Consider the following 13,938-nt stretch of genomic DNA (forward strand, 5'->3'; position numbering starts at 1 on the left):
AGCGGACCTGAGTTAAAAAATGGTTCAAAACCAGTAAACTTTGGCTATTTCGGGTTGAAATCGAAATGAAAAAGCTTTTGGCTTTTGGCCGAAGCGTCTACCTCAGAATCCCGAACATCGCGGGAATTTCAAACCACAACCACATCAAAGAAAGACCGCGTGTACCTTCCCCTACCTATTTATTTATTTTTTACTCCGACTAACGTGGAGCGAAATTTCTGAAATATTTCGAATTTAAGTTTTCGTGTGGTCATAAGTTATTATGACAACACTAATACATTATCCGCGTTATTAATAGATTAAAAGAAAAAATATTGTGAAGTATGACGTTCTTAATACTGAGATTTTTTCAATAATAATTATAAACATAATCATTATACTTTTCCGAAGCTTTCCAGCTTAGGCAACAATGTAACTGTGGGCAACCGGTAGGGATCTAATCTTATCTTAGATTGATTACAGATATCCACCAGGTACATTATAGTCTACTACTCGTACTAACATCGTATTTTCCTGTTTACCGTGATAATTCTATTTATAATAAGCAGCAGTAGGTACTAATAAACGTTACACGCTAATTACGTAATTTTACGTGCAATAAGAATATTATAAAGATATTTTAATTACAGATATAATGAGTAACATAAATTTGTACCGTATTGATATAGGTAGGAAGGATATACATGTTATAAAATCGTAAAAAAATAAAGATTTTATACGTCTGTCACAATCTATGCTTTATTCAACATACATTGCTTAGTTTAAAACAATGGATATTTGATTATCTGTTTGTCAATCATATTCTTTTTGTGTCCAAATAAGAAAATTTATACATATTGGTGTATATTTTTAATTTTTGCATCTGCATGCATCCTTTGAGGGAGGGAGGGTGGTACATACAGCATGGTTTAAAATATATACCATCATACATATTTGTAGCGGATTGTTGCGAAGTAGTTTTAATCTTAACTTAATAGCATGGATTTCCGCAAAGTAACGCCTGATACAATTAACTATAGAAAATTCATAATATGTAAACGTAATTTCAAGGACGGAGTTCGTAAACGTATTCGTGTAACCAACATATCGTTACGGTCAGAAACGACATTCGCTAAACAAAGTAGTCTGCTACATTAACCGTCCTTAGATGTCTCGGAGCGTCGTAAACACAACGCATCTCACTCTGCGTATAACTACAACGTGTACACGCCACTGGCAACACAGATCCGTCAAACTACAAGAAATGTTCACGCGATAATCACCTCTACATCTCAGGTATAAACACCCAAAACTGCGTGCCCAAGTTTGACAGATGCCGCAACACTGTGTTGGCGACAGTACAACAGACGAAGAATAATGGAATACAAAACACGGCGACTACCGGGCATTACGCCTAATTCATTAATTTTACACTTTTCACCCCAACCCAATATCAACTTTGTTTTTGAACGCGCTAAGTGCTCTTTCGAACGGGTGGCGCTATTAACTAAATTTGCGCAAGACTACTACTGTGTGCGTGGAGGGGTTGTCATAGAAACTGTAACACCATGCGCGCGCATCATTCACACACACCCACACCCCTACATTTCTCCCCTTATCGTGCGAACGAGAAGGCAGATGTACAATCACAACGAAAATTCGTTTCGACAGGGAATTTATTTCCGCGTTCCATTTTCGAATTGAGTCTATTTCGGTCCAACACTTCTAATTTAAGTGCGTATCGACGCTTGTGCGTTTCACGACGAGCAACGAGTTCGATTGTTATTTTATTCGTAGAGTTAAGTCTTTTCTTGGCGAGTGTACGCGGTACGCCCACCGAGACATTGATGTATGTATACGAAACTAACTTGTGTGTGGGTGTTTTATACCACAGATTCTGCGCTATGGATCCCAGTGTACTTGCAGCCATGGACAAAGAGGCACTGAAAAAGCAGATCGAAAACATGAAGTACCAGGCCTCCATGGAACGCTGGCCGCTTTCGAAAAGCATTGCTGCGTGAGTAGAAATTGATTTATTTGAGAAATTCCAATAGTGTAGTGACGTCACACGTGAAGTGAAAATAATTGGGTTCTGGTCGGGAGTGGTTTTTAGTGTTACGCGAATTGGTGCTTTTGATAAAGGAAATGAGGTATAAAATCCCATGGTTTGTCGCTAAGTGAGCTGTTCGACGCTTATCGAATCATTTTTTGTGATCCAGACATATTTTAGTTCCTAAGCTGTGGTTGTTTTTTAATTTTCCCCTCGCATGCCTCTTGAAAGGTTGAATTGGCATAATTAGAGCTTTGAAACAGAGTATAATAACAGCCTTTTGTCTGTCTGTGAAAGCACAAAATTTCAGCATTCTGAAGCGTTTTTATTCCACTTTGTTTCTCCTTACTTTTGTAGGATTTCATATAAGTATTCATTTTGTTTTGTTTTACGAGTATTATTTTTAGTTATTCAGTGGTTACGTTTGTTTTCAGTATTATTTGCGTGGTACGGAAAATAGTAATATAAATACCTTATTTCCTTATTTACAGTACGTAATACTAAATTTTATATAATTATCGTTTAATGTTTTTATCCAGTAATTACTGTTAATGCAAAAAAGTCTATTAAGTCATAAATTTTACTGTAACAATCATTATAATAGCATCTAAGAGTTGATGGGACAATAATGCGGGTATTCTAATCTTAATGGAAATCAACCTTTTTATGTTAATTAAGATACATTGTTCCCTATTTTTAAAGTTCACAAATTTGTTTTACAAATTTTCAATTTACGTGTGTTGACTTCGATTTTTGGATTCGTGTGTTTTATCTGTATTTTAACATGTGTGTGTTTGTTTTAATTGACTTAATTTTCAAAGGGACTATCGGTAACATTTTCAAGTATTAAATCATTTGAATGAATGCTTCATTACAAGTGGAGCTGGTAATCTTTACATTCGGTGTTTCTTGGGTATTTTATCGTAATGTAACTCATTATGGTATATTATGGTTGAAATTATCCATTGGCTTAGAGTTTTTTTGTTGTGTATTAAGGGAATGATAATAATAATCAAAATTCAAAGTATTATTATAACAAGGAAACAAAGTATATTAACTTTCTGTTCCGTTTGTTTCCTTATTTTTTATATAATGAATTTCGGTAAAATTGCCTTATTTGCACTTGTAAAAATAAAACCATATTTTATTTTCCATCAGGTTTAATATAAAACAAAAAAGATTGGGAGTCATAAACATTGCGAATAAACATAGTATATACATTAATACATAAAAGGATATTTCTACATTATGTATCAATTATATATTTCCTTATCCATATTAAAGAATAAAAAACACATTTGTATTATGTCAATCTTCAAGACAAATCTAACGAAGGCAGATAGTTAAAACCTTTTCGATCAATAAATTGATATGTGTAAATAATTAAACAGATGATATTTAATTTTTTTTTAATAACCATCACGGTAGTGTTCAAGACAAAACCAAAGCAAAGACAAAAAATGCAAAGTTACAACCATATCGATGTTATTCATATGAATATCACACAGAAAATATTTTTTACATCATTTATTAACACAATTTCTTTATTACTATGATAGAACCAAAAACACCTTTGTCGCAGACGTTGCATACACATCAAAACCAAGGTAGGTAAGGTTCATCAACACGGCATTGTTGCAAGTTTGAAGTTGATGACAAGGCTCCCTGAGAGCCCTCCAGCATCCTCAGACTACAACGTAACCGACACAACAACGTGTCCCGTAACACCGAAATTCAGGAAAACGTATACTGTACATACATCTACTGTAGATATGTATTTCAGTATCTCTGTTCATCTATTGTTACAAAGTTGAGGAGGGTAATGTTTTAAAGCGTATGTATGTGACATTTGTCACACACAGCCCAGACACACAACACGTGTCACGTAGCACCGAAATTCTCGAAAACGTTTACTGTATTTATCTGTATCTAGGTTCATCTATTGTTACACGGCTGCGGAGGGTAATGTTTGTATGTATGTGTCATTTGCCACACACAGCCCAAACACACAACAAAATGTCTCGTAGTACAAAAAAATCACGAAAACGTAAACTGTATCTATCTGTGTCTCGGTTCAGCTATTATCACTCGGCTGCGGAGGGTAATGTCTTTAGAGCGTATTTATATGTGTATGTGAGTATATATGTATGTATGTATGTATATCATTTAACACACACATCCCAAACACAACAAAGTATCGCGTAGCACCGAAATTCTCGAAAACGTATACTGTATCTATCTGTATCTCTGTTCATATATTGTTACACAGCTGCGGAGGGTAATGTTTTACAAGCGTTTGTGTGTATGTATGTGTCATTTGACACACATCCCAAACACAACAAAGTGTTGCGTTGCACCGAAATTCGGGAAATCTTATACTGTAGCTATCTGTATCTCAGTTCATCTATTGTTATACGGCTGCGGAGGGTAATGCTTGTATGTATGTATGTATGTGTCATTTGGCACTCACAGCCCAAACACACAACAAAATGTCTCGTAGTACCAAAATTCATGAAAACGTATACTGTATCTATCTATCTGTATCTCGTTTCATCTATTGTCACACGGCTGCGGAGGGTAATGTCTTTAGAGCGTATGTATGGATGTATCATTTGATACATATATCCCAAACTGCTCGAAGTAACATGTGACGTGTCGTTGGATTTGTCTAAATTTTGGGAGTTACATGTTACCTCCACAATTTAATATATTATATGTTATATTTTAAGCAGTCGCGATTTTGTGTAATGATTCTCTAGTATCTTCTGCACGTTTTTATGCCAGTTAAACCCTATCGGATATGGGCTCATTTATATACAAAGAGTATGTATCTATATAGAGCTACAGCTACTCGTATGCAGAAATAGAGCGGACATTGGCACGATTTTTATTTTCAAACAAAATCTTCACCTCGCTTCACATTAAATGTCTGATAGATTAACGTTCGACATATATTTCCGAAAAACTTAACCAATTGGTAATAACTCGTAGACACTTTTCCTTCCCATCGTCAGTCAATATAAACGAGGTCAGAACAATGGCACATAAACTAAGCATAAAAGCGTTCATACAACATTTATATGTGCTAGAGTCTGCGATGCACTCCTCTCGGAATGAGAATCAGGGTTAGTCCATAGTCCACCACGCTTTTCTAAAGGCTTCTGCCTTCACTGTTACAGCAAGTGTTAATGCATATCTAAGCGCATAATTATAAAAATTTAAACGCCACTATTGAGAGAGTTTCACCCATTAAGCTACCACTGCTTGTAAGCTAATCCTTCTAATATTTCCTTTAACTAGACTATATTTCTTTTCTTTCCACTTACTTCCCTTTGTCAAGGTTATAAAACTAATTTTCCATTTAATCTTATATATAAAATTCTCGTATCACAATGTTAGTTACCGTACTCCTCCGAAACGGCTTTACCGATTTTCACCAAAATTTATATGCATATTCAGTAGGTATGAGAATCGGCTACTATCTATTTTGCATACCCCTAAGTGATAAGGGTTGTTCACCCTTAACATTTTTTTATTTATATGGAAACACAACTTTTGCCGGGTCAGCTAGTAAGTGTATAAAAAGTATAATCTTACTGTGTCTAAATCAAACTCAATCTCCTGCTCCAATTGTTTTCTGTCAATTTCGGGGAAAATTTATTGAGTCAGTGTCAGTAAAGGTTAGCGTTCTATCAGTCAATATAATTGGGAGGCTTGACAGGGCATTAGTGTGACCGTGCCAGGAGATAGGTGAAAGCCCTTTACTCTGATGTAACTATTAACTCTGATGTAACTGAACTTTTTGCTATCGCCAATCAAATTTTCCATTTTGCACTTACGACAGCTCGAAAATTGACAATGTATTTTATTATAATAGAGCAGCGGACGAGCATGCAGTCCAAATAATGGTTAGTGGCTACTACTGCCCGTAGACTTCTGTAATCAACCCCAGATAAGATTAGATTCTTACCTAAGCTCGTCCACAGATGCGCCGCCACCCCTGAGGAAATAGCCGGAACGTCTTGGTAAAGTATGTCTCCCTTGTTCTGGTTTTGAAAGGTGTGGACTGTAGACCCTTTAACCTGAACATGGCATCCCTGAATATTACTATTATTAGACAGTAATAGGTGTGGCGGTGATGGTCCGAAGTCGAAACAGAGTTCTACCACATTTTAACCGCATATAAAAATAAATATACGAAAGTTTAAAAATAAAACTGATTTATTTAAGTTACATTCGATAGATCATATTAAAATATTTACATAGATTTAAAACCCCAAATAAGCACGTTATTTCCCCACTTTCAGAGAGTAACTACAGCCTTTAACGCTATGGCTCATAAAAAATATTGCGTGTAACATTACCCCATTTAACGATCTTTCCAACCATAAGTTACTTGAAATAATAACAAAAGGCTACTTTAAAAATAAAGGTTATAGAGCTGTTCACTGTTCGAATATGGTGGCAACTCTACGACGTATATTTCTCATCAACAACCCATTACTGTGCCACTGCTGGGCACGGATCTCCTCTCAGAATGAGATTAGGGCATAGTCCAACGCGCTGGCCAAGTGCGAATTGGTAGACTTCACATACCTTTAAAACTATTTTGTAAGTTTATAGTAGATATTTATTTAGAATATGTAAATAAAACATTCAAATTACAATGTAAATAAACATTAAAAGAGCTCTCCTTCAAAGCCGGCGATGCATTGGCGACTCCTCTGGTGTTGCAAATGTCCATAGGCGACGGTGACTGCTTTCCATCAGGTAGCTTGTCTGTCTTATCGTTAGGTTACATATAAAAAAAAATTAATCACAAAATAAATTTAATTAGTAACTCGTACTTATGACGTGACTATTAAGGTTGCAAGCAACCACAGGCAGCGGTGTAAAATTTACATCCAGTACTCCACACGCCTTATTGCCACTAAACGTGTAGAGTATTATTATGAATATTTCGTTCTTGTATATATTGGGTAAAATATTCCTCTCAATCTAAATAATATTATAAAGAGGAAAACCTTGTTTGTTTGGTTGAAATGAATAGGCTCAAAAACTACTGGATCGCTTTTAAAAATTCTTTCACCATTCGAAAGCTACATTATCCACGAGTAACATAGGCTATATTTTATATGATATATATTTGATAAATAGATTTTGAGGCGGTACAAATTTTGCCGGGTCAGCTAGTGTAAAATATTCCTTAAAATATTACTGTTTAAAATAAGTATTAACTTACCTAACTCTGACCTAATAATACTACGATGACGCACAAGCTCATCCATTCAAGCTTTTAAGCTTCTAAGCCAATGTTCGAAGAGCTTAACTATTATTTATTGTAACACAGTTGCTAACCGTGGTCTATAAATAATAAATCAATCTCACAAAGACGTAAACATTGATTTATTGTGCTTCATAAATCATGGTATAATGAATTGTGTTGCAAGTCTGCGCATACACAACATATACATGACAATATTAGCAATGGGTACACAAACACATAAAGGTAAATACTATGGCCCCCATAAACAGAACGAAAAGGTATATAAATAGGAATTAAAGTTCAAAATATTTATTTGAATAATATTTTTTATTTATAATTTATGAGGTATCGAAATAACTCTACAATCTACGCTCATAGTACTAGCACTTGTGTCGTGCGTGACATATAAACATAAAATATACCTTCAAACCTGTGCGATACAAATCAGAAATAAATTTATAAAAAGTTTTTGTAATACGTTTTTAGTAACGACATTTGTTTTTCCTAATCTTCAATCTTCGCAAAACCTTTTATGTGATATTCATATCGTGGGGGTCCGTAAAAATCAGTGTCCCGTCATTTTGAAGCGTGGGCCATATTAAATCTAGAATGACGTCACTACACATTTTCATCTAAGCCAAACGTGTAGAGAATATTTCAGCTCAATCGCTTAATCATCAACAACCTATTATTGTCCCACTGCTGGGCACGGGTCTCCTCTCATAATGAGAAGGATTAGGCCATAGTCCACCGCGCTGGCCAAATGCGTATTGGTAGACTTCACATACCTTTGAGATTTTTTTTATAAATCTTTCAGGTATGCAGGTTTCCTCACTATGTTTTCGTTCACCGTTTAGCAAGTGATAATTAATTTCTAATACGCACATAACTTTGAAAAATCAGAGGTGCGTGCCTGGAATTTGAATTTCGGACCCCTCGATCGAGAGGTCGAGTTTCTTAACCACTAGGCGCTTAATATGAACATTAAACCGTTGCTCAAACCACTTGGTGTAGACTTTAGAAACCCAGAATTTTGCGTAGGGGTTCCGTATCAAAATAAACTTTCTTTTACATAGATTTCTTTGGGTAGATAGATAGATTAGAAATAGATAGATAGATAGATTTCTTTAACATAGATTGTTGTCTTTATTATAATAAGGGCTTTGGAGACGCCTAGTAAACATAATGCATCGCTCATATACATATGAAAGGATTATCGAAAATTCATTAGATAAGCTAAAAAGGGCATAAAAGTTTGCCTTATACGCCTTAAATGTGTCATTTATGTGTTAATCCTGCATTATCCAACACAACGTTATCCATATTAATATAGGTGTACGAAAATAAAATTATCATATTAAACAAGCTACCCAAATAGATCAGAGCAGGTACACAATGTTATTGGGTTTAGGGGATCCAATTCCGCCCTGAATTTACCTTACAGGATAAATTTAGGGCAGGGTTACACTGGGCCATGTTACTGAAGTATATGATAGGTAGGTAAAAGATAAATTGCTTTCGGATATTACTTTTAAGTGATAAAGTTGTGTAGTTTGAGTTTTTGATAGTAGTTATTTTTTAAGGTAGTGATAGTAGTTATTTTTGACATGGGGCACTTCGAAACGTGTAAAAACAGCCGGCGATGCATTGGCGACTACTCTGGTGTTGCAAATGTCCATAGTGACTGCTTTCCATCAGGTAGCCCGTCTGCCTCATCGTTTAGGTATAATTATATAAAAAAAACTCTTTTAAGCGACTGGTTATATAACTAAAGTATAGGATAGGTAGGTATAGGGTAAATTATAAATTTCTTTAGGTAGTATTATTTGTAGGTAGCATAAGTGACCATTTTTGAGTTTTTGAGTATGGTTACTTTTGTGTACCTAGGGGAACTTGGTAGTCGGCCTTCCAATAGTAGTGTCAACTTACTGTTATTGGTTTATAAAGTTTATAATATGTATATCTAAGAGAGTAAGTTTTTGATCTAAAACATTACATTCCATAGACGGTTAAAAAGTCTACTTTAAAAGGCCAATAAGTAATTCCTCTTACACTTTTGTGAATATCTCCCATAAATATGAGTAATATCGATTAATATCAACTAGTACGGTTGTCGTTGAAAAGCAACCTTTTCAAAGGCATTCGCCATAAATTGGTCACTAACCGGTAATTCCTCGAATCCATTGAAACGTTAATAAAATACGCCAACTAGCCAAGTGTAAGTCGAACTCGCACATGGAGGGTACCAACATTTTATTTAGTATTTATTATTATAGCAATTAAGTAAAAACATTGCGAAAATTTGAACTGTCTACCTATTAAGGTTCAATAGATAAAGTGAAAAACGTCGATAAATAGCGGTTTCTTGTATAGTGACCGCTATTTATTTTTAACTTTTTTATTTTTATTGCTGTATGATTCTAATAATAGTAATAATATTTTTTTATTGTATATAGTACACAAAAATATAAAAACATACAATTTAGGACGATACAAAAGGCGACCTTATCGCTAACACAGCAATTTCTTCAAGTTAACACAGTTTAAAATGATTGAAAACAAGACCACAAATTTAGGAAGGAAAAACAGTTAGAGGGTAATAAGATTTGACAAGATTTGTGTTTGCTGTTTTTAGTACAGCTGCTACCGTAATACATACACTGTAAAAATTTCAAGTGTGTATCTATGACGGTTCAGAAGATAGCCTGTGACAGACGGACACACACCAAAGTCTTAGTAATAGGGTTCCATTTTTACCCTTTGCGGACGGGACCCTAAAAAAAACTCTCAAAATGAGAATTCCTCATAATTTGCGTTCGAAGGCTATTAGTTCAAGTATAAGTTGCTTACCCTTGGAAAGTTACATACTGGATTTTATTTTCTTCTGCTGGAAAATAATTTTCTTTGATTCCGCACGTTTATGGCTTTGAGCTTTCTTGAACAAGGTTCTTTTGAGCTTCGAAGCACACTGGAGTTCCGCACTTTCTATTTCGTCTTTAAGATTTACTTTGCTATTATATTTTTAACACTTTAATATTTTTATTAAACCATAAGTGCTAAAGTTGCTGTTATGAAAGAGGCTATCTGAATAGTTAAAGAAAAATCTCAAAATTTGAAATAAATAAGTAATTAAATAAATACTAAGCAGTTAATAAAAGTATCTGTGTTTGTTTATAATTGCCTATGTATATTTTGGGAAAGTCTATTGTAAAGGATAATAAGATTAATGTTTTTTTTGATGTTATTTACTCTTAGTATACAATATAACAAACGTGAGGGTTTGTGAGGATGGAGGATGTTTATTTCACGTTCACGCACACACAACTAAATGGATTTAGATGAAATTCGTCACATGTATAGTTTATAACCTGGGTTAACACATAACATACTATTTACTAGATAAGACCCACGCAAAAAAAGCCGCGAGCAAAGACAACATACACATTTTTTTCTTCATGAAGGAACAATCTTAAAAAATCGCAATTAAATTTGTATTCATCGCACACAATATATTTATCACGTTATGAAAAATTTCCTCCATCACGTCTAATCACGGAGACAGGAAAACAATTGCGCAATTATCAAAGTTTTATCCAATTTCGCCCAGTGTGTCCCAAACTTGTGGAGCTGACGTTTCGAAGGTAGTAAATTACGTTTCGGAAGATCCTGAAACCGTTAAATTGTCTCAACGAGAGGGATAGAGTGACCAATTGTACCCAATTCGTTCTGACAATACTCGTATAAGCTAAGAAACTTGTAAGTCAGCTTATTGAAGTTTCGGAGAACTTTGACTTACTATTCCTATTTATCTGTATTTGTTTAAACAATTGAATGGTTTTCACTGTTACGTGGGTATTCGAAATTAATGTATTCTATACATTATTCGTGGGTATTCGAAATTAATGTATCTATTTATATACGATGACAAAAAAAATCATAAAAAACTTGAAAAAGTTTGAATTATTTAAAAAAGTATGTCCGTGTGAAGTAAACCAACGTACGCATTAACGTTCAACTTTTTTTAAATGTTCAATACAGGCCACTAAACTTACTTTCCTACACCAATCGTATTGTGGCAGCGTGGCGAAGCATGCACCGTCCTTAATTGTACACCAGTGCCCAGCAATGAAACATAAAGAGTCCCATTCAGATAGCCTATAGCCGCCCAACAAGACTATCAGATTTTCAAAGACAAAGTAGGTCACACACAACATATTGTACATACAAACAGATTCTTATGTTTTCGGCAACAAAGGCCTTTGTTAAAACAAATTCAGGACAAGAAAATAATACGTGGAATATTTTCTTTATTGTTAGACCCCATTGCGTAAAGAATACTGGAGAATAAAAATTAAGGGCGTGGAAAATTGAGATTTTCAGTACACGTACGGTAAGGGTGCGTACACATACATATTAGGTATTTTTTATTTTGGTATACTATGCTTTTTTTAAAGTATTTGAAATATAACATAATAAGTACAGCGGTTCCCATACTGAACCGGTCGGTTCCAGGTTCGGTTCTCAGACAGACAATTAAAAGTAAATTTATGCTCTGGATTTGGCTGTTTCCATGGCACCCACGATACAGGTATAGCCATTTCAAAAAGGGTTATTTAATATTTATATTAAAGATTTGTAATTCGTGCCTACTTTATGCCACTTTATTTTGTCCTATTTAAAAACCTCTTAATAAATTATAATGAGAAATAACATATTTTAACAAACGAGTATACTAGTGTTAATAAGTCGCAAATTCGGTAACAACCGAGACACATTTTTGTTTTTTTTTTATTAATATTTAGTATACGCAGTGTCACTCGCGCTATGAAAATGAATCTATAGACACCTCATATGTTAAAATCCAACAAATGAGACATACATACATAGGTACTCGTACATACGGTCGGAAATCATTACGCAGTTGGGTAAAAATCTACTCGTATCATGCGGGTTAGACCATGCCAAAGAACTTAAAACAATAGAAAACGCTTTCTTCACTCGCATCCCCACACTGAGATTACCTGTGTCATGAGTATCATGGACACAAACAGACAAACTAAGAACATAAACATATACTCATCATTTAAATATCTGTCTGGCCGGGGAACGAACCTGGAATACTTTCCGCGTCAGAACAGTATTGTGACCGCACAGCCACGCGGTTCAAAAAGAAATCTTGATTCTAGAATATAAAAGCAGTTATCCATTAACATAGAAACTTAATCTATGGGAACATGAAAAACTTTCAAAGAAAAACCACATTAAACCATTTATTCACAACGGAATTGCACTTCCACGTTGCAAATTATATTATTGTGGGCAAGAGTCCTCTGAAAAATGGGACCCTTTGTCATGATTACTTCAATCTTTGTAGTTTCCTCGATTACTTTGGAGTGTGTAATTTTAACTACGAGCTTTGTAGTGGAACTTCTTTGAAACCTTCAACGAGTTTTGTAGTTATAGATACTTGCAATATGACGCATTATGTCATAATAATTCAAAAGGGTAAATCCTTTGTGGTTATATAGTGGATATTTCTATGTATGTCGTCCTCAACCTATTACTGTCCCATTGCAGGGCACTCAGTATAAGAGATCGTATCCCCCTGATCGAAAGACCGAGGTTCAACCATTAAGATATCACTACTTGATCACATATCTATGTATTTCTACCTCATGACGGTGTAGAGTTGCTGGAAAGGAAAAGTATGTCTCGCTTACCACACCCTTCACTCAGGCAGAAATAGGTGTGACGGTGGTGCCGCCGGAGTCAAACCACAAAGGGTTCTACTACCTTTCAAAATTGTTATTCTGTTATTGAAACTCCTTTGTAAAAAAGTACATTTCTAGACTCATTGTTTGAACTACTGTCACTCAATGTTAAAAAGACCAATACAACTGAATAATGAAAGACATTATAAAAAAATTGTACAAACATTAAACATCTATAATAGGTACTTTAAGGGCAATTGGTAAGAAATAGGGCCGTTGGAAATATTACCCAATATTAAATTTACACCAAATTTATAGGGCTTATAATGGAGGAGCGATTCTTTCCCACCCCTATTAAATTTGCCTTTAAAAACACCCCGTGTTTTATTCATAACATTGAGGCTGAAGAAGGCTTTTGTTTCGTTGGATACGTAGATTAAATAAAAATCTATCTTATGAAGCAGTGATATCCTAATTTGAATATCACCCTCTCACAGCCCACCCATATAGGTATTATTTATCACTTGCTTTAACGCTGATATAAATGTGGGATCTAGTTGATCCCACATTTATATCTGCTCTTTAACAAGAAAAATATTTTCATTTTGAGGTTTGTTAGGCGAGACGTTCCGACTTCATCCTCAATGGTACCGATGGTCCTGTGGCCAACCTCAGGTGGGACTCAATAGAATTAAGTTGAGATTGATTTGATCCAAATATAATACCACAATGTGGATCGTGTTATCGTGGATCATTTAATGTAGAAAGAGTTTACATAAATAAATATAACGGATTATTAACTGCACTACATATTTATTTACTACTACAAAATCTTAAAAAACCTTTACTGTGAACACGCCTTAGTGTCATCAACATATCACTCCTTATCCGAAATAACTGACCCAAAAACAAAAAGCCGCTCTTGGCAAGTG

The 13,938-nt window shown here is 34.7% G+C and overlaps 1 protein-coding gene across 3 annotated transcripts in view; it reads left to right on the forward strand.

Moving 5' to 3' along the window:
- Ggamma30A (guanine nucleotide-binding protein subunit gamma-e) overlaps positions 1 to 13,938 on the forward strand; it is a 46,209-nt gene that overhangs the window by 17,180 nt on the left and 15,091 nt on the right. For all 3 annotated transcript variants that reach the window (XM_073076181.1, XM_073076184.1, XM_073076183.1), the window contains exon 3: positions 1,874 to 1,996. In XM_073076181.1, coding sequence (XP_072932282.1) covers positions 1,884 to 1,996 — 113 coding nt within the window. In that variant the 5' untranslated portion in view covers positions 1,874 to 1,883. The remainder of the gene's footprint in view (positions 1 to 1,873; positions 1,997 to 13,938) is intronic.

This window comes from Epargyreus clarus, unplaced genomic scaffold (genome assembly GCF_041222505.1).
Source record: "Epargyreus clarus isolate Ecla_fem2 unplaced genomic scaffold, WU_Ecla_fem_2.2 ptg000008l, whole genome shotgun sequence".
NCBI classification, from domain to species: Eukaryota; Metazoa; Arthropoda; class Insecta; order Lepidoptera; family Hesperiidae; genus Epargyreus; species Epargyreus clarus.